General features: G+C 43.8%; 1 protein-coding gene across 1 annotated transcript; it reads right to left on the reverse strand.

The window, feature by feature from the left end:
- Nucleotides 1–687: 687 nt before the first annotated feature.
- UPK1A (uroplakin 1A) lies at nucleotides 688–24298 on the reverse strand. Its single transcript, XM_020813290.3, has 8 exons — nucleotides 24210–24298; nucleotides 11645–11750; nucleotides 9992–10192; nucleotides 8716–8790; nucleotides 6889–6996; nucleotides 2391–2570; nucleotides 2098–2181; nucleotides 688–1058 (listed from the first exon to the last, which is right to left on the reverse strand). The coding sequence occupies exons 2-8, from the start codon at nucleotides 11705–11707 to the stop codon at nucleotides 1014–1016; spliced, it is 756 nt and encodes a 251-aa protein (XP_020668949.2). The 5' UTR covers nucleotides 11708–11750; nucleotides 24210–24298; the 3' UTR covers nucleotides 688–1013.
- Between the last annotated feature and the right edge of the window lie 1625 nt (nucleotides 24299–25923).

The raw sequence follows: 25923 nt of genomic DNA on the forward strand, positions 1-25923 counted from the left end.
AAGCACGAATTCCCAACCTTGGGTGACCCAGGTGTTCTTGGACTGCAATTCTCAGAAATGTTTACCACCAACTATGCTGGTTGGGGGCTCTGGGAGTTGCAGTCCAAGAACACCTGGGTTACCCGAGGTTGGGAGCCACTGCTTTAAAGCATTCTGGGTAGCATAGATGGTTTTCTTCTGTCGTTTGTAGCCTCACATGCTAACTCTCAGATGTGGGTGAGCTGAGTTGTAGGGACTGTTTCAGACCTGAATTGAAATGATCTGAATCTCTGCTGCCCACATCCTCATCCAGAGCTGGGAAACGCAGAGGTCACATTTGGTCTTGTGATGTTCCTGTGACCTTTCGTTCAAGCTCCACAAATTGCCACAAATGTTTGGTGACAATGCCTGACACTAAACTGGGGAAACCCCATCTGAAGTAAGCATTTTGCTTGCTTCCTTACGATTTGCCAAATTTCAGCACTAAAAACCTAACATGCTTACTGAGGCTTCCAGAACCTGCCACTCCACATGTGCTGGACTCCAATAGCCATCGCAGCCAGCCAAGAACCCATTCTCACTACTCTGGAATCTGTTCCCTCATGAGTCACCCTTCTCAACCTAGTTGTAACAAGGTGATGAACAAATCAGGTTAATTTCCATACTTTAAAAGAAAAGCAGCATGTACACACACAGACACACACAAGAGAGAGAAACAAATGTATTCTTTATGTATTTCAAATAGTATTTATACTACATACAAACAAAAAAAGCAAGAGCAACAAAGATACACAGTGGTTGCTGAAAACATTTTTCCACAGAAGCCTTTTGTGCAACAGGCTAATATGAAGGCACAGGTGCTCGGCAGAAGTGACCACAGGCAAAAACAGCTGAGGAAGTAATTCAGCTTTGGAAAACGTGCTGTAGTACAGCACCAGTACAGGAGGAAACCCATGGAGTTTTTCTTAGAAGGATGGATCAGGGTGCATCTTCCTCCATCATGGGGCAACCACAATTGGAACAGCTGGGAATCCTCACATTGTCGTATAATGGTATATCGCCAGAAGAACAACTGGAACCTGTGGAAAAAGAGAGGAGATCTTGAGATCAAATCTGTTGCAATTCCAAAATATGTTGTAGCATTTTTTTTAAAAAATATATCTCAAGGGAACGTACCTGTCTCCCTCAACTTCAGTCTTGCTGCTTGTTCAGTTTTACCCTAAAAGTCCTAGTTTAGATCAGTGGTTCTTAACCTTTGTTACTCAGGTGTTTTTGAACTGCAACTCCCAGAAACCCCAGCCAGCAGAGCTGATGGTGAACGCTTCTGGGAGTTGCAGTCCAAAAACATCTGAGTAACAAAGGTTAAGAACCAGTGGTTTAGATGACCTCAGAAAGGACAGAGCTTTAAAATTTTCCTTTTTGTTTTGTTTTGTTCTACAACACCCAGAATCTGCCTCCAGGTGTTTGTTTGTTTGTTCTTGGAATAGAACTTTCTGGGAGTAACAAGTAATTTTCCAAGCTGTGGAAAAGAGATTGGACCTATTTATGAAGGATAATTCTGCCAATGTTTATATCAGATTGATTATATGTAAGCCACAAATCTGGAAGAAATATATTTTTAATACAAGTAGTTAGGAAACAAAAGAGAGTCATTTGCTTCTTGTTATACTCGTGGGTTTCTAACAGCATCTGACTGGCTACTACAAAAAAACCCACAAAAAACAGATGGTGGACTACTAGACAAATGCATGATCTAATCCAAATGGGAAACCTGCAGCTTTCTAACTCTTTACCTGTGGAGTAGGTTAGGCTTAAAGGATGTGTAACGGGTCAAAGGTATTCAAGGCTGTTTTTCTGGCCAGGTAGTAGATTTAAATATATCTCTTCCCAATCATAATTTAGCATGCCAAGCAAAAGGTGGAGAATATGTGACCTTCCAGATGTTATTGGATTCAAATCTCCATCATCTTTGGTCATTTACCATGCAGCCTAGGGATGTGGGCCTAGAGTCCAACGTCATCTGGATGGGACCACTGTCCCCCCCATGACTACCATATTGTCTCTATACATGTTTTCCTTCCATTTCCTCCCCAAAGAAACCTTCCAAGGAGAACTCACCGTGAGCATCAGGATTGCAAAGCCGAACCAGGAGACCGCCCAGGCGTAGCTCTGCACTGCATGTTTGATGTGTTCAAAGCAGCCCTGAAAAGAGAAGGGAAAAAACCATGAGATCTTTGTGGAGAAAAGATGCTGGAGGCACTGCTGTTCCTCCCTTTAAAACCCTAGTACAGAGCAAAAGAGTGCTTTCCACCCTAGAGATAGGGAGGTTTCACGCCAGTGAAGACAGCACAAAACCTTCTCATGAAGGTTGTGGCAGCCAACTTCAGGAAAGATGTAAAGGAACTCAGTACCTCCATGTTGATGTAGTCCACATGCCCCAGCCGGCAGCCTTCCTCGTTGATCATGATGAAGTTACGGTCGCGCTTGCAGCAGTAGAAAGGCCAAGGGGCCACCACCTCAGGGTACCTGCTTCGGAAGACCGAGGTGTAGTTCACCCAGTCCATGGGATCATTGGTGCCACAGCACTGTTGCTACAGGTGGGAACAGAAGAAGTCATACTACATGGGTTTCCTAATTCTTTTTGCAGGAATAATTTTTGTAACCTTGTTGGGTTTTTTTCTACTCTCCCCCCTGTGGTGTTTAAAGATGGTGTTCCCTGAGTTCAATGTGTGGTATTTCCAGTTAAAAGTGAAGGTAGGATAGATGGAATGGACTACATGTGGCCTTCAACATCATCTTTGGCTGCAGTGTCCATCTGTCTTAGCCAGATAGCTAACAGTGAGGGATTATGGGAGTTGCAGTCTGACAACATCTGGAGAGCCACCCCTGGGAAAAGGAAGTGATATGAAAGACTTCCCTGAAAACTGCTGCCCATCAAAGGAGACAATACTGGGATGGATGGACAGATGTGGTATAGAGCAGCTTCCTACAGTCCTGTTTAATAGGGCACTGGACAAATATAGGATTAGCTTCAGGATAGCTCATCAGATAGGCCAATTCACCAATAGCGTCTAGTTTTGGCACTAGCTATTTGTGAAGAAACTTGCTGTGTTGTGTCCCTGAATTCATGTTGGGACGTAGCTTGGAAAGAGATGATGCAGGTTCTACTGGATGACATCTCTTGATCCTGGCTTGAAGCACACCGTCCTGATATGCCCCATCAGGGTATTTTCAAGGCATCAACATAGGCTTCCATTGTGTCTCCTTCCCACTGTCATAAGAACAGCTGGATCAGACCAAAGACCTCTCTAGCTTAGCATTTTGTTCCTACAGAGAGCAACCAGTTGCTGATCATCGACATGCACTCTCGTCCATTTATGTTCCTCGTCAACTGACAAGCCAAGATACTAGAGAGAATATATACAGTATTCATCACAACTAACAGGTATTGATAGCTCTAATCTGAATTCGTTCAGTCCTTTTAAAAAGCTGTCCAAGGTTTCCTCCAGAGTTTTTTCCCCCTCCTTTTTTTGTCACTTGGTGATGAATTGATCATGGAGCTTACCAGCATTTCTGTCTACACTTCTATTTAAAACCCCACATCTACAATTGATGATCCTTTTCCAAGTCTGTATGAAGAATTCCAACCTTCTCCCCTTTTGTCATTCCCATTTCTAAAGAAACCACCAGTGCTTAGCTGAGCATACCTGATACCTACATTCAGCACTGCCCCACCTTAAGTAAAGAGCCAGCAAATCTCTCCTTAGTTCAGGGAAGCTATGTGTTTGAACTTCTCTCCATTTTTAATTTTCTTTTTGTGACATCAGTGCTTGTGCCTGGAAATCCACTGGTCAAGCTTTCCCTGCCCAGATAAATGGATTGTTGGGGAGCAAGGATGATAAAGATGCTTCTTTCTTCCCACCAGTTTGTCTCAGAGGCAGCAACAACATCTCTCGGTAGAATCACTTTCCATTCAAATGTACACATAACATCTGGTTTTCATACTTTTTCTAGGTTTATTATTTATTCCCCTATATCTACCCAGCTAGCTGGATAGCTCAGTGTTTTAGGCTGTGGAGCCAGAGGTTGGGAGTTGGACTCCTCACAGGAACCTCCTGGGAGAAGAGCCAGCCTATGTGACCTTTGGTGAGCTGCACAATCTCAGCGCACCTCCAGAAAGAAGGGCATAATGGCCAACCACTTCTGCGTAGTCTGTGCCTAGAAAACCCCGAGAAGGGTTGCCATAAGTCAGAATTGACTTGATGGTTCATAATGATTATTATTAGATGCACCCAACTGTGTGCTAGTAATACATACCGTATTTTTCGCTCCATAAGATGCACCTTTCCATAAGACGCACCAATTTTTAGGAGAAGAAAACAGGAAAATATAATCTCTTTTCTTCGCTCCATAAGACGCACAGATTTTCCACCCCCCTGTTTTATGGGGAAAAATGCGTCTTATGGTGCGAAAAATACGGTATTTTGCCCACGGTCCAGACAAATCAAGCCTCAGATTAGTACCAAAATTCCAGGTGTTTAAAAACCACTTCCAGAAGGTGGTTTTGTTTGTTTTGCTTTGTACCATGGTGCAGTTCACACAACAATAACTTCCTGGGTTGGAAACTGTCAGTATTAAACACGAATCCACAACCAAGCAAACAAACAAAAACTCAAATCCATCTTGAAGTTCATTTTTGAAAGGCTTCAAAGGTTTCCCTGACATTTGCTAAAGAGTTTGTGTGAAGGACAGCTGGTTTCCAAAGGGGATTATGGGGGCGAAGCTCTCCTGTAAAGGGCCGAGGCCGGGAGCTTTCAGTTCTAGCACCAAAGAACAAAATAATAAAATAATAAAATAAAAATAAAAAAGTCAGCACACAGAATAATTTGTAAAGGGTTTTCAAAAACGAGTTTCTTCAAAGCGTTTTGAAATATGTTCAATCTATTCCATTAAAAAGTCAGATTTTGTTGAAGAGAAAAGAAGAGAAGAGTGTTTCAGGAATAAGCGTGGATCTTATCAGGGTTTCTGATGGCACTCACTTGGACTTATGCAGCATAAAAGGGAGAAGAATGGAAGTTCCTTCTCAATAAGCACCCATATTGCAAAGCTTCTGACTGAAGAGGCTTAGCCACACTACAAAGCAAAACATGGAGGGGGGAAATCCTAGCCTTTTTTGGTGGGTGGCTGGCTGGGTTCAAAAGCCACCATCCTTGGTTTTGAGATTTGTTGTCTTTTAATAGTATGCTTTTTATTTTTATATTTGTGGATTGAGTGGGGCTTGGTTATTGCTTTATCTTAAAACTGCAGAGTTAGAAGGGTCACCAAGTCCAGCGCCTGTCAAAGAGGCACAGTGGGGAATCAAACTCCCAACCTCTGGGTCCACAGCCAGAGACCTAAACCAGTGAGCTATCCTGAGGCCACAATTATGTTTATTTATGTTAACTTTATTGCTGCAAATTGCCCAGAGTATTGGCAATGGCCACTAGATGTTGTGGTATAAAAATGTAATACATAAATAAATAAATACATCCCCTCCAAAATGTAGGTTCTGTCAGTGTTTGTCACTTTTGATTCCTTCCATTGTCTGTAGGGTGGGTAAACCCCTTAAATATCATCACCACTTGTCAGAGACCATATTCGCTTTCAGGAGAAACCCCTAGTTGGTGCTGTCACTTCAGCTTTGTCAGTGAATTCCACAATTTAAATGCACACAATATGGCGAAGTACTTCCTTTTAACTGTTCTGAATAGCCTAACATACAGCTTTAGGGGGTTCTAGTATTAGTCCCACTATTTCCACACTTTCTACAATTGTATACACTTCTGCTATGGGTGGGCATTCTCAGGAAAGCCTGCCTGCAGCCATCTTGAATTTAACGATGCCACCTTGTCAAGACATCCTCTTTTTTTGCACCAGTCCTTGGAGTGGAGAACATGTGGCCCTCCGGATGTTTAGGATCACAATGCCTGTAATTCCTCCTCATTCTCTAAACTGGCTAGATGTTTAGGCCTAACACATCTGGAGGGCCACAGCTGTCCACTCCTGGCATGCTTCCTTCATTTCCTAAAACGAAACAGCAAGAAATCCAAAGCTGTACAGGTGAGCCATGATCAGAGTGGCTCTTTGACGTGTCGCTACAAGGGAGGACAAAACAGGACACTGGCTGGAATCCTATTGTTTAGCATTGCAAGTTGCACGACAGCAGGCCATTGAAGCAGTGGGGATTTGCTGAAATCTTCTGTAAGTTTCTTTGATGCAAATGGACCTACTCTAGTTGCAGCGTACTACACTAAAGCAAGTCACAACTAGAATAGGCTTATTTGAATTACTGGAACTTACAGAAGGGTTGACTCAACAACTACTGCTTCAATGGGCCTAATCTAGTACAACTATGACACTAAACAGGTTTTTGGCCACTGGTTTGTATTAAAATTGCATATGCTAATATGCATAGATGCAAAATTTGAACTGATTATAATAATTCAAAGAGAATGATGATCCATCTTGCTTGAACTGGAAAGCCTGTGGTCAGGTGGCTTCTATGCCTGTTGAGTCTGCTACCCAGCTGATCACTCTCAATAGGCAATTTTGAAGATCCCTTTCCTCTTTTCTTATGGCAGTGGTTCCCAACCTTGGGTAACTCAAGTATTCTTGGACTGCAATTCCCACAAACTGTCACCACCAGCCTGCTGGCTGCCGTTTCTGGGAACTGCAGTCCAAGAACACTTACCTGGGTTACCAGGTTGGGAACCACTGCCTTATGATTCTTTATCTCTAAATCAGACTTGAACCGGACGAAATACGTCTTCAAAAAAGAAGGCTGCACTCCAGCAGCACTTCACATGGAGGACTGGAAAAGAAGGGCACATGGTGAATCTAGCCAAGCTAGCTTGGTCAGAGAGGCATTACCTCCATCATGAAGCGATCCCACATCCGGGTGAGTTCCCGGCCTTGGTCTGAATCTGCCGAGTAGAAGGAGAGCATCTGTTTGGTTATTAACCTGGAATTTGAAACAACCTGGGGCAGGGAAGAGAGAAAAAAGGTTGGTTGGCCACATTCCCTAGCAACCAAATCTGTACAAGATCCATATATTCTAAATGTTTTGACTGCAAAGAATCAGTGGCCAGAAACTTGTTACTCATAAATGCTACTGTTAAGTACAAAGGTGAAAGTCTCAGTGACAAATTATCACTACTTATAATCCTCAGCATGTGCTAGTCTTGTGATTTGGTGTTAAATGAGGAATATTTGGTTTTTTGATGGAAACATACACGTAACGCTGATTTTTGCATAATGTATTCCATAGATAAATTTTGATCTGTTCAATAGCTTGCCTTCCATAAAAAATTTTTGATAGCACTGAGAGTGAAAGGAAGACCAAAATATTTCCAAGTTGTGCTTAGAAATTTTGACAACCTGGATTCCACCCCCCTCAACTCTTAATCACCTTACTCTCTATGGCCAATGGTAAGAGTTTATGGGAGCAGTAATCCAGAACCTCAAGGGGTTGGGAATGAAACCACCAATATTTATTGATTTAGGTGCCTTGTAGCACAGTGGTTAAACTGCTGTGCTGCAGCCAAACTCTGCTCACGACCTAGAGTTCAATCCCAAGTAGCTGATTCAAGGTTCACTCAGCCTTCCATCCTTCTGAGGTCAGTAAAATGAGTACCCAGCTCGCTGGGAGAAGGCAATATGTAGCCTGTATAATTGTCTTGTAAACCACCCAGGGAGTGCTGTAAGCACTACCGGATGGTATATAAGCAGTATGCTTTGCTTTGCTTGTTGTAGCAACAGGATGGAAGTCTTTAGCTTCCAACCAAGTACTGCTCAGGAGTCACAAGCCCCATGAACTTTAATAAAATAATAAACATGTAGACTGGAGTATTTGGGACTTGAAGTCCAAAACACTGAAGGATCAGAAGTTCCCCATCCTGGGTAAAGGGAGGAGCATTATAATGCCAGGCTCAGTTGCAGTCACAACGTCCAGCAGAGATGGAGAACATGTGAGCTTTCAAATGTGTTTCACCTGCTAGTCCCATGATCCCTCATCAATGTGAAGTAGGATTCATAGGAGTTATGAAGGAAGGTCACATACCCCCTACTTAAAGATGATAATCTCTGCACATGTGTAAAGAACACATCAAAGGTTTTTGAAGAGCTAGCAGAGGGGGTTTGTGCTATTCCTCCCCTCCCTCCCCTTGTGCTTAGAGGCAACAATGTCATGTCAGGAAGGAGCCCACCACAAAGACCAAACAGAGCAACACAGGACTGAAGGCAGACAGGTTTCCATCCTGTGGCTATGGCAATCAAGCAATAAGTATCGATAGTTTCATTCCAAAGCAGTTTGTCTCATTTTAGGGTATGGTCAAAAAACTCATTTTAGAACATTTGGCTCCTAAGACATTTTGGATTGCAGCTCCTGTAAACTCTTATAGGCATGAAAAATGAGGAGTTAGGAACTGTAGGGTTAAAAAAAAACTTAGGTTGTCAAACATTCTAAACACAACTTAGAACTACAGATATTTTAGTCATTCTTTTAGATAAGAGAACTTCCACAAAATCCACAGGCGATATTGGGCTTTGTATCAATGGATTGTTGAATTGTTGACAATCCATTCTTACCTGCATTGGAAGGCTTCAGTGAACTAAACATACACAGCACACAAATACATGCACACTCACAACAGATGGCGCCAAGGTTTAGGTGGGAAGATTTCCTATCTTTGTACTTACATAATCACGATGTGTGTAGGAGGTGATACATGAAGCGCACTCAAACAAGTAGACAATCAAGATCAGCACGAGGTACTGCGAAGTTAAGGGGGAGGGAAAAGGATTTTGGTTTATTGATCGAATTTATAGCTCACATTTCTCACAAAGATTGCCACTCAAAGAAAATAAAAAAAGAATGTAAAAATAAACACAAACACAATAAAAACAAACAAACAGCAGGAAAAGAGACAATACCCAATCAGTTAAACCCCCTTCAGAGCAACCCAGCTTAACTTCCATAGGCCAGCCTGAATAAGAAGATATTTGCCTGATCAGGGAAGGCCAACATAACTCCCTCTGCTACCACCTGCCGACACTTGAGGGGAGGTGAAAGAGCCAAGCAACAGCCTTCACAGCCTCACTGCTGCCTCTTACAGCCAGCTGACAAGTACCTATGCTATGAAAGTCATGAAAGAGAATGGGTGGTGATTAGTGGAAATGGACCTGAGTTGCCGTTCCCCTGCTCCAGCCTCTGAGGCAAACATCTCACCCTGACTAATGGCTGGGGCTACTTGTAATGTGAATTGAGTTCCTGGTTGTGGAGCTTGGGCAAGCTCCATAGTCCCAGAGCGGCCCTAAAAGGGACTGGGAAATCATTCCTGAGTGTTCTGTACCTCAAAAACCCTGGAAAGGGTTGCCATTAGTCAGATATATACTGTATTTTTCTATGTATAAGACTATACTTTTGTCTAAAATCTTTAGACTAAAAATTGAGGGTCGTCTTATACACGGAAGTCAGCTGAGGAGAGAAAAACCAAATCGAGGGGAAAGCAAGGATCAAAGTGATCCTGCAGGGCTTTGATCCCTTTCCCCCTACACTTGCTAAGCCCCACTTAGATTTCTTAATTTTGGGTTAGAAAAGTGGGGAGGTGTCTTATACATGGGGGCATCTTATACACAGAAAAATACAGTAATTGATGGCATGTAATTGTGATGAGCTATAACTTATAGTTTACTCAAAAGATATAACAGGTTGCACCTTGTTTTTGAGGAGACTCATTTTCCCAGAGGAGCAATTCTCCTATTTGACTGGGGGGGGGGGGGAGAATAAATAAGGGAAAACTGTGTGAAAGTTTCATCAGTCCCATGTTTCTGAGTACTGTCCTGGAGGTTCAAAGCTCTGCCCCATCGTACCAAACAGAAACACACAGTGATTGAGAAAATAATCGGCGCTTCTAACCACCACCCCCATGACTTGGATGCAAAACAGTGCCTCTTTCCCACTTGCTTTACTCACCAACAACACCATGAGGCGGTTGCCATTCACCAGGCTGATAATGCCGAAGACACAGACGCAGAAGAAGCAAAACCCGGTGAAAATGGAGATCCAGGCACCCGCGTAGACGTCGTCTTTGCCCGATACTCCCATGATGGGATACACTTTGTACGGATCAGCTGTTACCCAGACGGACTCGGCGTAAAGGGCAAGTCCTGCCAACTTCAGGGGGAAAAAAAAGGAAGGTTGTGGTATGGGGGTGGGCCTTGTACTAGTTCAGACTCTTTGTTCACCCAGTTGTGTCTTCTCCATCAAAGGTTTTGCAGTTGTGTTCACTCACCACCTCCGTCCCAAACTACCAGGCTATGTATTGAGGTTGATGGGAATTATACACCACCATAATTGCAAGGTGCTACATCTGGGAAGACTAATCTGGCACAATATTGCCTCTGCATTTTCCCAGAGCTAACTTAGTTGGATGCTAATGGTTGTTGTGGGTTTTTGGGGCTCTTCAGCCATGTTCTGAAGGTTGTTCTTCCTGACATTTCGCCAGTCTCTGTGGCCGGCATCTTCAGAGGACTGAAGTAGGAACTCTGTCCATGCTCTGTTGGTGTTTGTTGGAGAACAACCTTCAGAACATGGCCAAAGAGCCCGAAAAACCCACAACAACCATTAGATCCTGGCCGTGAAAGCCTTCGCGAATACATTAGTTGGATGCTGCTTCCCAACAGATGTCTTTACCATCATCTGCTCCCTGATCTTCTTCAGTGGGGACATCAGGAACTGAACATAGAATCTCTGGCAAAGAATCATGGATTCTACCACAAAAGCTATGGGCCTCTCCTGAAAAACACCAGTCAGCAGAACTGCCTGTATAGTGAACATGCTCACTGCATCCTACCATGTTTCAGCTTCTCAAACCTAGAATTTGTTGTGAGGAAACCACTGAAAAAGGCTTCACGGGCCTAGTTAACTCTACGAGACTTTGGGAGTGATAAAGATACCTCTGGGGAAACACATGTTGCTCACCCCTGCCTTAATATGTAGCCCAGTGACTAGACACTCCTCTTGAACAGACATGCACACAACTGCATTGAGCTCTGTAATATGGTGGATGAGAAAATGGCTAAATTGGTCAAAGAATGCCTTCTGGGCCCAGCTGCTTTGCTTTGACCCCTCTTACTAGCCATTCTTGTCCCCATGCTCCTGTCTCTGTAAAGCATTGGTAGGGAAAATGCTACCCACAAGGCTGTTTTTGTGGCTTCTGGGCAGCCTTCGTTAATCCACTCTTTCTTCATTACAAAAAGTGCATTGAAATGATGCTTCTGGAGGCCTTTTTCATATCGTCCACAGCACTCCTGATACTATAACGAAAAAACCCGCTTCCCAGATTTGGAAGATGACCAAAGCTGCCCACTCCTGACTTAGCCCTATCCTCTGCTTGAATGTGGCTCCAGAGACTCTTTCCAATTTGGATCCCAGGCAGAAAAGAGGTCCTCCATGCATGTTCCAGGCCAGATTGTACCCTTCCCCCTGCAGCGGGTTTCCTCAACCTGCTCCCTTTCAGATGAGTTGCATCACAGCTTGGCGAACCCTATAGCGCTGTTTGGGATTGCAAAGCTCAAGATGGGGAAAAGGGGTTCTACAGAGAATTCTCACTTTCTGGACACTCACCATGATGACGACGTTGCCCATCACCAAGAGGACCACAATGAGAGTGGAACCTTTTTCCGCCATGATTTTCCCCCCGCAAAAGGTACTTGTCGCAGCTGTTCAGACTCTGCAGAAGGGAAAAACAGCACCAAGAAAATAAAAACAATAAAGAGAACCAAATAAACCACAGATCACACAAGCAAGAAAGACTTGGGCCGATGGTTTTCCTCACCTTCTCACCTCAGCTGGAGTCAGTGAGAGGCAAATCGTCCATTCACAAAAATGTATGTCTGTCACTCTGCCCGCAGATGCCTATAACACCTCGTCAGCCATACGTCCTTGTTTTTACCCACCCCACTGCCGCCATCATCTGCCCACGTCATTCTGGTTGGTCAGAGATGTGGAGGAGCAGGTTTCCCTTGAAGTTGTGCAATTTTGCTCATAATCAGTGGGGGCCACATCTCATGGAAGTTTACCTTAGGGCTGCCCCCTTGCTCGTATACCACAGTAGAATTCTCAACTTCTAAGACAGCAAAACAATAATGAACTAGGGAGGAATGCTATACACACCATTAAATTCACTTATATATCAAGGAATTGTACTGCAGTGTTCGTGGTTGCCCTCATTATAAAGAAAGATGGAGATTTAAAAAAAATAGAACTACATTAAGTAGCTTCCATTTTGAGGTATCTTAGCTTAAAATGTTCATTGTCACTTTGCTTGGAGTATCGCCCTGGTGGAAGAAGAGGACCTCTGCGCAAGCCAGCATGGTCAACGTGTCACCTTGAACATTCAGCCCCAAACAACTTGCAGAGGTGAAAATCAAATGGTAAACTCTGCTAAAAGGACCGTCTGTGTCCCATTAGGTCATGCAGCACTTGAGGGAAAGGTTGGTTCGGTTATTATTTATAGAGGCCTGACCTGTTAAATTTCAAACTGGGAAGGACTTTAATATACTCAAGCTTTTAGGATGGCATGTTCAGTTTTATAACATGTTAATCATATTCCATTTCTGGAACACAATGTTGACATTTTGTATTTAAAAGGTAGCTTTTTTATAAAACACACACATTTAAAGTATTTGTGGACTAGCAAATCCGTTTGTGTGTGTGTGTGTGCGCGTGCACCCGCTCATATTGCTTCTAAGCTATGGTGTCTGCATGAATTAATGACTTCCAAAAGGTCTTGTTATTAACAGTCCTGCTCACGTCTTATAGACTAAGGGTTATGGCTTCTTTTAATGGTATTGACTTAAATATCACAAATTTTAGATTATACTGCAAGGTTCTCAAAAGACACGAAAGGACAGAGTAGAATGCTGAACAGTTGTTCTGATACAGTACAGGCTGGTAAAGTTACTTTTCAGACTATAATTCTAGGATTCCTCACCAGTAATCGCTCTTGATTCTTGCAGGTGACTTCTGAAAAGGTAATTTTCTCAAGTTCTGTAGTGGAGGTTTATATTTTCCTTTCTATGAACTGAATCACATTTACCAAGTAACTCAAGATTCTAGTCTCCTCTCAGAAGCACAAAAGCCCACCAATAGTCTTGGATTGGACAATTTATTCATGACAAAGAGCAAATCAAATATTTCAGACCAAGTCCACTGAGAGAGCCCAAGTAATCAATAAAGTCAGAAAAGTAGCTTTGTGTTTACAGGAGGTGTGGGAGCATATTTAGCTGTGGCCCATCCTCAGCTCTGTGGGGTTCTGCTTACATGTTCCAAACAGTCAAAAAATATGGGACCTGACACAACCTTTAGTGGCCATTTGACCACCAATTGCAGTTTTATTTATTACTTATATGCATATTATGTTTTTCCTATAATAAGCTCAAAGTAAAATACACGGATCTCCCACACTTTCCCTTCACAAGAACCCATTAAGGGTATGTGATGGCTGAAAAACAACAGCGCCTACTCTATGATGATTTACTGACCCTTGCGACTTAGTAAGGACTTTGATGGCGATCCCCCCAGCTGAGCACTGTGGGGCCTATCTTTACAGGAGGATGTGTGTTGGGTAATTGGTGCCTGTCACATGTTCTTATCCTTTGGGCCCCCAACAAGAAGGTGGGTACCCATTCAGCCGGCCCTCCAATCTGGCCCTCCTGCTGATCAATTCCAGGTCTGCTGCTAATAAGTAAAGGTAAAGGTTCCCCTTGACAATTTTTGTCCAGTCGTGTTCGACTCTAGGGGGCGCTGCTCATCCCCGTTTCCAAGCCATAGAGCCAACGTTTTGTCCGAAGACAAATCTTCCATGGTCACATGGCCAGTGCAACTTAGACACGGAACGCTGTTACCTTCCCACCGAGGTGGTCCCTATTTATCTACTTGCATTTGCATGCTTTCGAACCGCTAGGTTGGTGGGAGCTGGGACAAGCGATGGGCGCTCACTCCGTTGCGTGGATTCAATCTTACGACTGCTTGGTCTTCTGACCCTGCAGCACAGAGGCTTCTGCAGTTTAGCCCGCAGCACCAATAGGTTTCCTCTGATTAATGACCTCACTGAGGAAGAGAAGGCAGACCTGGCTTGTATCACAGAGATGGGAGTGGGCAACTAGGGAGGGGTTGCCTACTCCCAGATGTGCCCCCCCCCCAGGTAACACTGTGCAGCATCAAGGCAGATCGGAGGGCAGGGTGGGGTGGGGTGGGTCGCAATAGTTTACAGGGATTACATACAGGCCAGTAGGATCGCTTCACATTTGAGTCCGGGCCTAGATTGTCTACACTTGGCTTAGAGATAGATTCGGGATAGTGCTGGCATACCACTCTCCCCAGAACCAAGCGCCTCCCTGCCAGGGCTGGCTAAGTTCATTTCGGCTGTTGATAGCTGGGGACGTCAACATCTACGATGAGTCAGAACAGTCTCTGCCAAGCCCTGGGTTTCATGGACTCCATGACAGCCATGAACCTATCCCAACATGTCACCTGCCCCACTCATTCGGCTGGCCACAGAAGATAATCTGAGGGTGGGTAGTGTGAGCTCTCGCCCACTGTTGTGGACAAATCACTTCCAACTGAGATTCGACCTGTCTAATTTGTCTAATGTGACTCTTCTCTGTGTGGAGAATGGACTTATGAAGTTGGTCCGCCCTTGCAGGCTTCTTGATCTGGAACAGTTTTGGGAGGCTCCAGGAGGGCTTCCGGCTGATCTGGTAGACAATCCTTTCAAAGTCCAGGTTGACAAATGATATTTGGAGACGACTTGGGTGGCTGACACAATTGCTCCCAAATGCCTTCTCCACTCCAGAGCTTCCTCTGCCCCTTGGTATACCGAGGGGCTGTGAGCTATGACGTTATCTAGGAGATGGCTAGAGAGCAGGTGGAGAAGAGATCAGTCAGCTCAAAACAAGGCCACAGTTAAGATTATGGCCAAAAAATAGGTCAACGCCCTAAAAAGGGTGGAAAAGGCTTTTAACATTTGGATGATTGGTGAGGCTATGAACCAGCAGGTGGAAAGTGTTCTGAGTGGTTTGTGATCTGACCTATTCTGGCCATTCATGACCTCGTCTTGATTTTTTGAGTGAGCAGTTTGCAGCCTTCTTCAGAGCTAAAACTGAGGCCATTCTTGTTGACCTTGACTCCACCATCAGTTTAGCTGACCTGGGGGTGACCACAGCTGCTCCATCTCTCTCTCTCTCTGCCCAGTTGATTCAGTTTGACCCCATATCAGTGGAGGAAGTCTCCAGGGTGCTGGTTGGCTGTAGGCCTATCACCTCCTCACTTGACCCTTGCTTAGCGTTGCTGATTAGAGCCACAAAGGGGCCTGTGATTGATTGGGTCATGAACATACTTAATTCATCACTGAGTGAAGGAATCCTCCCCTCATGGTTAAAAGAAGCTATAGTTCGACCCATCAACAAATGCACTCAGTTAGTAACGGACAATCTTGACAACTTTTATCTGATTGCTAATATACCATTCCTGGGCAAGGTGATCAAGAGGGTGGTGGCAAATCAGTTACAGACATACCTGGAGGAGCAGGATTGCTGTGATCCATTCCAGTCTGGATTCAGGCCACAATGGGGCACTGAGACGACACTGGTGTGTCCCGTAAGATGACCTTTTACAGGAGGCCAAGAGGGGCCCTGATGGTTCTCCTGAATCTCTCAGTGGCTTTTGATACTGTCAACCACAGTATCCTTCTGGAGAGGCTCTTGGAGGTGGGGATTGGAGGGCTAGCATTGAGCTGGCTCCGATCTTTCCTTGAGGATTGTGTCCAGCTAGGGAAGGAGGTGTTGGCCCCTTGGACTCTAAGGCATGGTTTTCCCCAGGGGTCAGCATTAGCCCCAATGCTGTTTAACACCTATGTGAAGCTGCTGGGGGAGGTCATCAGGAGATCTGGAGGAAGATGTCATCAGTACGCTGATGACACTCAACTCTATCTCTCCTTTACCACTTCCGCAGTGGACGCCACCCAGACACTTGAGCTCTGCCTGGCTTAAGTACCGGAAAGGACCCGGGCTAATAGGCTCACACTGAACCCAAACAAAACAGAGATTCTGTTCCTAGGGGGTGGGGTTTCGCTCCAAAAGGTTGGGGGGGGGGGTTATCCCTAGACAGGATGGTGTAGGGTTTCAGGTTCACAATCTGGGTGTTCTTCTGGACCTGGCTCTTTTTTTGGGTCTCCCAGATCACATCTGTGTCCAGAATGGCCTTCAACCAGCACAGGTTTATTTGCCAATTCCACCCTCATCTAGATGAGGGCTCCCTCAGAACCTTGGTGCAGGCCTTGGTCATCTCTCGGATCAACTACTGCAATGTTCTCTACCTAGGGCTTCCCTTGGGCCTGATCTGGAGACTATAGCTGGTCCAGAATGCAGCAGCCAGACTGTTTTTTGGTCTGAGCAAATTTGACCAGACGTATCACTCTAATTCTGGCTCGCCTTCACTGGTTCCCCACTGCATCCCAGATCAGGTTCAAGGTTTTGACACTCACATGTAAAGCTCTCCACAATTTGGGCCCATGTCATTTGTTGGAGTGTCTTTCCTCGATGTCATCTGCCCGGCCCATTAGATCATCAGAGGCAAGGCTTCTCTGTATCTCTGCCCTGAGGTAGGCCTGTACGTCTTCTATAAGAAGCAAGGCCTTCTTTGCAGTGGCTCCAATCTTGTGGAAGCAGCTTCCAGAGAAGCATTGCCTGCTCCCCTCCCTGTGGATATTCCGGAGGCAACTGAAGCTGTTGCTCTTCAGTGAGGTTCCCCAAACTGACCTTAGTTGACCACCCATTTTTCATCTGCTTTTGTTTGTTTGTTTGTTTGTTTGTTTGTTTGTTTGTTTATTTAACTTATATGCCGCCCACACTACCCGAAGGTCTCTGTGCATTACTGATTGGCATCAACTATGTTTATAGTTTTTATAGTTATTTGCTAATTTGTTTTCACTCTCTTTAGTACTTCATTTTTATCTACGTCTGATGTTTTATCTATTGTAAACTGCACAGAGTAGTGCCTTGGCACTAATGGAAGTGGCAGACAAGCTAGTTAAATAAATAAATAAATAAATAAATAAATAAATAAATAAATAAATAAATAAATAAATAAATAAATAAATAAATTCTCTGTTGATGCACTCAGACTCTGGAACTCCCTCCTGCAGGAGGCCAGGCTAGATCCATCTTTGTTATCTTGCCTCAAGCAGGTGAAGACCTTTCTCTTCAGGCAAACCTTTCTTGAGTGACTGGCTGTCTGAGTAGGGTTTTTTAATGGACTGTTATACCTTATTGCTTTGAATATGTGTTGAGTATTGCTTATGTTTTTAGTATATTTCTTTGACCTTCTTTAGTATTTGTATCCTCACTGTTGTTAACTTTAATAATGTCTTTTAATGATGTAAGCCACCTTGGGTCCTTTTTAAGAAGAAAGGCATGGTAAAAACAAACACATGCACGCACGCACGCACGCACACACAAACAAGCAAAAGACCAAGCCAGCCACCATGGGTGGGTGATGCTGAGCAGAACTGACAGAGCTGTTTGGCTGTGTTCTGAAGGTTTTTCTTCCTAAAGTTTTGCCAGTCTCTGTGGTCGGTATCTTCAGAGAACAGGAGTTAGAACTCTGTCTGTGTTCTGGTGTATTGCGGGGGATAGAAGTGTGTAGTGTGTGGGAAAGAAGAAGAAAAAAAGAAAGTCTAAAGCTCAACAAAGCCTGGCTCCCAGAACTGAAAAATACAGCCTGCAAAAGGTCAATCAATGGACTCTACCCAGCCACAAGGACTGGTTATCACTGCGCACAAAAGACTAGCTAACAACACCCATCAATCACAATGACTGATCATCTCCTCCCCTTATCACAACTATACACCTATAACAAAAAAACATGCTGATCACCATAATCACCCAGTCTCCTGAAAAGGACAAAAAGCTGATCCCATAGCTACAAATACTCAACTACCCCACACACCACACCAGAACACAGACAGAGTTCTAACTCCTGTCCTCTGAAAACGCTGGCCACAGAGACAGGCATTAGGAAGAAAAACCTTCAGAACACGGTTGAACATCCCAAAAAACCTACAACAACCATCAGTAGCTGGGCTATTTGTTTTTTGTTTTTGTTTTCGTCTTCCTTTATTGCCACAATGCAGTAGCCTTAACATTCAGAAGAATGGCCTCCCATTTTGGCTCCATTGGACTCCACATTATTGTTCTTGATTCTCTGTGAGAGACAAGTGGGAACTGGGGTCACTCCCCATTAATCCTAGTGGAGCAGCCTCTATAGACAGACAGACATGTTAGCTGCTGAAGAGAGAGGAGATGTGGACATTCCTTACTGAGTTTATTGGGGGATCGATGTCCCCAGGCATCGGTTCTTGCCCAGTTGGTTCTACCAAGGGCAGGTTTAACTTGTCAGATAAGGTATATCTACAGAGCAGCATTGCCAGGATTCCTGGGTGTCCACATTGCACCATCCAAAATAGCTTTGCAGGGTGAGGAAGAGGGAAAGTAAACTGGCCAGTTCTGTACAACTCAGACCTGTCCTGCAGAGTACACATTGTCACACCTTGTTTTTGAAGGAACGCCTTATAGTTGTGGCATAATAGCTCAGGAGCGCTCTTGGTCCACCATGGCTGAGAGTCCACGACGGCAAGGCATGAGCCTAAGTAGGTGGGCAGCAGTGTTAGTTCAAGAGCCCCTTGGCCTCACAAGGCAGCTTCTTATGGCCACCAAATTTTTTTCTGCACTCAATAGATTTCTGTTGTTTTTTGGAAATGTGTAACTGACTATTTTTATCGTTAATTTTGGGATGCTCCTTCATACATTATTTTGTAGCCAAATTTACCACCATCAGGTAGAAAAGTAGAATACAAAAATAATACACGCATATTTATTAATAACAAAGATAATTGTGATAGTATATTATTTCTTGCTCACACATCCCCTTTTCACCAAGATAGAAAAGTATGAAAATATTGCCAAGATTGTGTATAACAACCTAAATAATATTTATAACAAATGAACATAATAGAGCTAGATTAAAACCACTGAAGAATCCCATCTTATCTCAACTAAGAAATATCCCATTCCACTAGGGTCAGATGATGACATTTTTACTGCCTGAGACAGATCTTCACCCATCCCACATTCCAGATGCTGGTTGGGCTAGCCATTGAAGCCCAAATATGAGTTCAGAAGTTCCGGTGCTAGGGTCTGAACTATGGGCAGCCAAACTTGTGAGCGTTCCTTGGGGGATTGTGTGAAATTATGGCTGTTTCAACAAACGTTTATATGCAAACAACTCTTGCAACAACAAGCAAAACTAGAGATTCACAACTTGGGTCCTGAAATACTCTGCGTCACATCAAGGAGCAGCAACACGGCCCTCCCAACACCTAAATGAGTTTGGCATCTGGCAGCAGTGCTAGAGGTGGGGAGTCTGATTTCCCTGTTATGCTTTCCAAGAGAACAGCCAGTCTCTGTAGCCTTGGGCAAGCTGCAATCACAGGGCACTCCCAGAAGAACGGAATGATAAACCACTTATAAGTTCTCTATACAGTGGTGCCTCGCTAGACAGTTACCCCGCATAACAGTTTTTTCACTAGACATTGGCTTTTTGCGATCGCTGAAGTGATTCGCAAAACAGTGATTCCTATGGGGGAATTTCCCTGGACAATGTTTGGTCCCTGCTTCGCAAACCGATTTTTGCTAGATGGCGATTTTGACAGCTCCCTCCGCGCTCGCAAACAGGTGTTTTCAGGACCTAAGCTTCGCAAGACAGCGATTTAAACAGCTGATCGGCGGTTCGCAAAGCGGCTTTCCTATGGATGATCTTCGCTAGACAACGACGATTCTTCCCCATTGGAGTGCATTAAACAGGTTTCAATGCATTCCAATGGGGAAATGCTTTTCGCTAGACAATGATTTCGCTAAACAGCAATTTCAGTGGAACAGATTATCATCCTCTAACGAGGCACCACTCTATCTAGGAAACCCTAGAAAGGTTTGCTAAAAGAATTGTCTTGATGATCTGAAATCAATTAATTAATTTCACACTCTAGAAAATCTCCTTGCTCTTAATCCATCATTAAATACCTCTTAAATCAAAATGCATTAAAAATCAACCTGGCACTGCTATATTATCCAAAAGTCTATGTCTATGAGCAGAATAAGTTACAGCTTGTGATCCAGTGGAACAGGGGGCCTCTCAGGAGTTCAGTGGATTTATTTCTTGTATTTTATACCAACCTCTCCAGTTTCTAGGAAATGAAAGAAGAATACTACACCGAAAGAGATAGCAACAAGATATCATACCTTAAAGATTTTCAAAGAGAGGAAAGAAAACACACACAAATTGGAGGAGGGGGGAAGGAGACACCATGTGACTTGCATTGCAGAGGACATTTGCCTGTTTGAAGGGCCCAAGTTTGACTTAGAGATAAAAAAATACGAATACGGAAAAGCAAATGGGTCCCAGAAAGCCATCAAAACCTAGTACCAGGATAGCAACCTGATAAGGCACACAGATTACCTAGTCAACATCTTCCACATTGTGGTGAGATGTACCGTATCCTTATTTAAATTATAATTATGATTGTTGTTGTAGGTTTTTTTTGGCTGTTTGGCCGCGCTGTTCTCCATAAACATAGCTAAGAGAGGAGCAAAGATACACCCGAGCTGCTAGGTTCAAAGTCTGCTAGATCAGACTGAAGACCCATATAGAGCAGTGTTTTATTCCCATAGTGACCGTCCCAATGTCTGTACGAAGCCCAAAAGCGGGTCACGAGCCCAACAGCAACACTGCCAGCCCCACAGCTGCTAGAACTGCATCCTTTCGTAAGAAGGTTTTAAGAGAAGGCAATAGGGATTAGTGAATCTTCCAGGAAGGAATCAGGAATCTCTGACTAGCGGAGCCAGGCTTGGACCCAGGGGTGTACATGTTGTTGGACTGCAAGCATGTTGTCCTCTAAGGTTGTAGGGGCAAAACATTAAATCTTTGTGAGCGGCAGGGGAAAACTTTACATGGTATAGAAACAAACATCACCTGGGAAGATCAGAGCTCCCTGAACCACTCATAGAAGTACAATGGAAGCAACCGGTTCAAAAGCTCAAAACAACACTAACAGTCTCATCATCCACACTTCCTCATAGCAGAGCTGGGTGCAATATAGTCATCTGCCCCCCCATGTCTTCTATATGACAGTGGGACTTGACTAGCACATTCTCTGCAGGATATGGTCTCACCAGTTTCATCAAACACCATCATGGTTTCAGAGAGGTAGACCCATGACATCCAAATCAAAATTACATATTTCATTTTAAACATCCTCATCAAAGAGTAGAATTTTGATCATCAATGCAACAGAGCTTAGAAAAGTCAACTCCCCCCACCAATAATAATTGCCAGACTCTCTTAGGTAGTGGAGTTCTGAGAGTCATAATTCAAACAAGTAACTTTTCAAGCTGTGACTCAATCCACGGATCCTTAGCACTTTTTTCTGGGATAAATGTGGACAGGTGTGCCTAGGGTATAAAAGAGTTTTCACATAGCACCATAGTCCCTGCTTTAAAATAAAAAATTAACCTCTAAGAGCCAGCCTAAGACATTTTGCTATCTAAGGCTAAGGACAAAGTGACTTGTGTAGGCATCCTTCAGTCTCAAGAGACTATGGTAACGTGCTTTGTATGGAGGACATGGAACAGCATCTAGTGTGGCTGAGAAGGCCAATTCGAGAGTGACCATCCCTTCCACACTGAAGACAAATGCAATCTGTCTCCTGTCCAGCTCCCTGATTTAGCTTCGATGCTGTATGCGAAGCTGGAGTGTCCTCTCCAGAGCACGAAGCCTGAGTAAAATAATATGGAGGATAGGCTGTTACCCAAGCAGCAAATTCCCTCCTCTCCACATCACTGAAATAGTCTAATGGAAAGGCAAGAGCCAATACAACTGTTTCAGTGATGTCGCAGGAGTTGCCAGAACAACACGAACTGCCTCCGGGACTCCAGCTCCAGATTTTGCCTCGAGGTTAACTCCTGAAGCCTTTTCCATCAGTGGATATGTCCACAAGGCGGTGGAGGTTTGGAATCAGAGTTTTCCTTCTCCTAGATGGGCTGCCTTCCAAGGCTGACGAGCCCCACCTACCCAGCCTGATCCCTAATAATGCGGAAGTATGATCCTACCCCTAAAACTTTCCTCCCCCCCCCCCAGGTGTATGCAATGCTATTCGGCTTTCCTATTTACCAGATTAGAGACAAAGTGACGCCATTGCTCATAATCCTCAGACATAAACCAACTGAGCTGGTAGTTGAATCTAACCTGGTGGTAGATCAGCCGTTCTTCATAATACCAGAGGGCAGGAGGTTCCATTAGAAAGCAAAGAGAAGGATATGCAGCTCAATATGTTTTTAGTATTGTTTTATTTTCCATTTTAACAGAACACTTGTTTAATTCTTTTAAATATTTGTGTATTTACTGCTTTTAGCTTTTAAATATTATCCTTCTAATGCTGTAAGCTGCCTTGGGCCCTTTTAAGGAGAAAGGTGGGGTAAAAATATTTTTAATAAATAATATAATTTCTATTATGAAGAAGAGGGAGAGAAGGAAACCAGAGCCATATAATCCCTTCTCCAATGAACTGGCTGGACACTATGTAGTTTATGTCCCTGTACTAGTTTTTAGTGCAGTTCTATTCCAAGGCTCTTTTGTAAGATGCTTTGAGTGCCTCCAGATCCTTCGAGGCAGTATATAAGTATTCAAAATAAATAACTGGCATGGTTTTCTTGAGCTAGTGTTTTTCAGTTGGTTCTAGTTGGAGAGAGTTCAGTGCTTTAAAAAACCTGCTCTACCCATCCAGTGGTTTTCCTTCAGCCTCTCCATGACCAAGTCCAACAGTACCAGACTTTTCTGGTCTCGTCATCCAACAAGATAGGAGCTAATGGGAGATTAGACGTAAAAGGCGAAACCAATGAAAATTGAAAGCAGACAGATCTGCGAATATACAGAACTGCTTCTTTATGGGATGGGAAGAAAATGACATCAGTTTCATGGAAGCCACTCTTGGACATTTCTAGAAGGACCTGCAGCCACGTCATTTGAAGCATCGAATTGTCCAAGCATAACACTATAGTTTAGATCAGCTGCAACTAAAATCAGAATGACTATGACGTCTTCCAACCTCCAGCAGGACAAGTGCAATAGGAAGAGGTTCTCCCAAAGTGTACATCAAAACAAATGATACAGCTTTTAAAGTCCCACAGAATCCTGTAAGTGCCCCCCAAGCCATTTCACTGAGGATACAAGGGTATCCTGCTCTCTTCCACACCAAGTGAACTTGCTAAGCCATTTGATTTTTTTTAAAAAAACGTTGACACAAGTGATTTAATATCCTTCACCAAGTTAGTTTTGAGGGCAAAACTGGGCTGCATGGCGCACAATGTTTTTGCCCTCAGCAGAGAGGGACAACCATGAGAGTAAGAAGGAATAGCCATGGCAGCGCATTACTTGCCCCGGCTACATCTGCCCCTTGACACTGGTGCCTCATTTTGTCTAAGCCAGCCACAAGCCCTTTCTCGCCAGTTTCAACATAACCGATCAACATAGCTTCATTTGGAAAGGAACTCCCTCTTTCACCATCCTAACAGGCATCCGCCACATAGCCCCAACTTACCTGTGAACTGCACGCAAGCCAGCCGCAACCTGTTCTGCAGTATACAACCCTCTCTGGCTTGCCCTTTTATACATTTACCCTGGCAAAGTGGGGGATGGAGGGAATAAAGGGGTCAGAAAACTGGACTGGATTTTCTGGATTGGAAGCTGGAAAGACAAGCAAGGAAGACACAACCACTTCCTGTTTTTCTTCCAGTCAAGGTAGCCATGCCTCCTCTAGGAACGGATTAACAAAGAAAAGCTAGTAGTACTCTAAAAAACATAGTGAATGGAGATGATTAATGGGAATGTGTAGGGAGATATTTACCCCACAGGAATTCTTTACAAGGCCCTAAGGCAGTCAGGGTGGGTACCGAGTGTGGTGTAGTGGATGGAGTAATGCATGAGGACTTAGGAGACCTCAGTTAGTTTGGCCAGCTCTGCTATGGAAACTCACTGGGGGGCGAAACCAGTAAAAGCACTCCTTAAATACCTCACTTACCTTGAAAACTCTATGAGGGTAAGTCAGTTCCGTCTTGATGGCACATAACAAGGTAGGAAGAAAAGGAAATGATGGGAAGAGCTAGCCAACATGCTAGCCAACTGGAAGGTCTCAGATTGCTGGCCAACCTCATACATGGCTTTGGGATGTGACATTTTCTTATTTTCCCCACGTCTTACCAAAATGAAACCCTTTGATTACTATCCTGGAGAGTCATGACCGTTGTTTGCTGGGTTTGTTTCTAATCTAGGATGGTCACATGAAGAGGTGGAAAACGCTTGTATGGCAGAGTTGATTTCAACAAGTCTAGCCTGATACACAGCACAACTCCTACGCTGCTGTTAAAGGTACAGGAGCCCTGTCCACCTTTTCAGGTGGCTGCTCTCTCTTGCTAAGCAGGGCTCTAGACTTTTAAATGTATTTGAATGATAATAGATGGGTGATATCCAGCTGTTTTCTTTAATCTTTGTTGTGAGGTGTTTTGACATTTTGTTTTTAAGGCTATACTTATTTTTTATAAACTGGTTAAGAATTAGCCATCTGTAAATCAGCTGTAAATCAAATTTAGGGACACAACCCATGTTTGTCATGTGGGAAAAGTAATAATTGAATAATCATGACTGGTTTTTCAATGACAGCCAGTTGATAAGAGTTGGATGAAGAGCTAGAACCAACTTGTTAAAATTAATGGGATTTGAAGTCCATCATGACTAACTTAAACCCTAAATATTTCCATATGTTTATATTAAGTAGAACTAAGTCTGGATCAAGCTCATTGATTTGAATCAGCTTAAGAGGATCCTAATCCTACAGAGACTTATTAAAGCAACAGATGTGTTCTAGACCTACATTTCCAAATGTGGGGTTAGCTTGCTTTATTTTTCAAATCTATAATAAGAACATTTACGAACATGCTGTCAAGTTGATTCTGATAAGCTCCTAGTTGTCATAAACCAGGTATAAAATACTCAAGACATGTATTTGTCTTCTGTGTGGAAGGTGTTGTCACTCTCGAATTGGCCTTCTCAGCCACACGAGATGCTGTTCCAAGTCTTCCATACAGAGCATGTTACCATAGTCTTTCGAGACTGAAGGATGCCTAACTTTTTTATTGGCACTTTGGGGTTCTGCAGCTTGCCCAGGATGCACAGGCACACTCCCGAGAAAACCCCTTACCATTTCCTGACATTCAGCCACCAATGAAAACCGACAAGCATATGAACTGTTGTTACGTGCTTTCATGTTGGAATGTTGGTGACCCTGACAAGATTTTTAAGGTGCGTGAGATGTGCAAGGAGTGTTTTTACCTGTTCCACTACCCCAATGAGTTTCCATGGCGGAGCAGGGATTTGAACCCTGGTCTCCAGAGTCCTCATCTGTCATTCTGTCCACTACACCACACTGGGTTTCTGCGCATGAACTAGACAGTGTCAAAGCTCCTAGCAACGGAGATGTTCTAGTGCCTTAATCGTTTTTGAAGCAGGTTCTTGTCCATGTAGCGTAAGGAACAATACGTTTGCTAGCCTTTAAGGTGTCACAAGGCTTCCTCACTTTTCTCCCTTTTGTGGGAGCACAGATTTGCTGTAAGAGAAAGACATGTCTATTTCCTAGTGAGAAGGAAGTAACCTTGGCATGTGAGACACACTGTGTTGCTTCCGGCCTTTCCCAACCTATTGCCCTCCAGATGTGTTGGACCTGCAGCCCCTGTTGCCCT

The sequence above is a fragment of the Pogona vitticeps genome, chromosome 9, assembly GCF_051106095.1.
Source record: "Pogona vitticeps strain Pit_001003342236 chromosome 9, PviZW2.1, whole genome shotgun sequence".
NCBI lineage: Eukaryota > Metazoa > Chordata > Lepidosauria > Squamata > Agamidae > Pogona > Pogona vitticeps.

Excerpts from the sequence above, each read along its gene's own strand:
- UPK1A (XM_020813290.3), bottom strand. The coding sequence starts at position 11,707 with ATGGCGGAAAAAGGTTCCACTCTCATTGTGGTCCTCTTGGTGATGGGC. Across the intron at positions 10,193-11,644 it reads TGGGCAACGTCGTCATCATG|TTGGCAGGACTTGCCCTTTA; the intron begins GTGAGTGTCCAG and ends TTCCCCCTGAAG. Across the intron at positions 6,997-8,715 it reads CCTACACACATCGTGATTAT|GTTGTTTCAAATTCCAGGTT; the intron begins GTAAGTACAAAG and ends TCCCTGCCCCAG.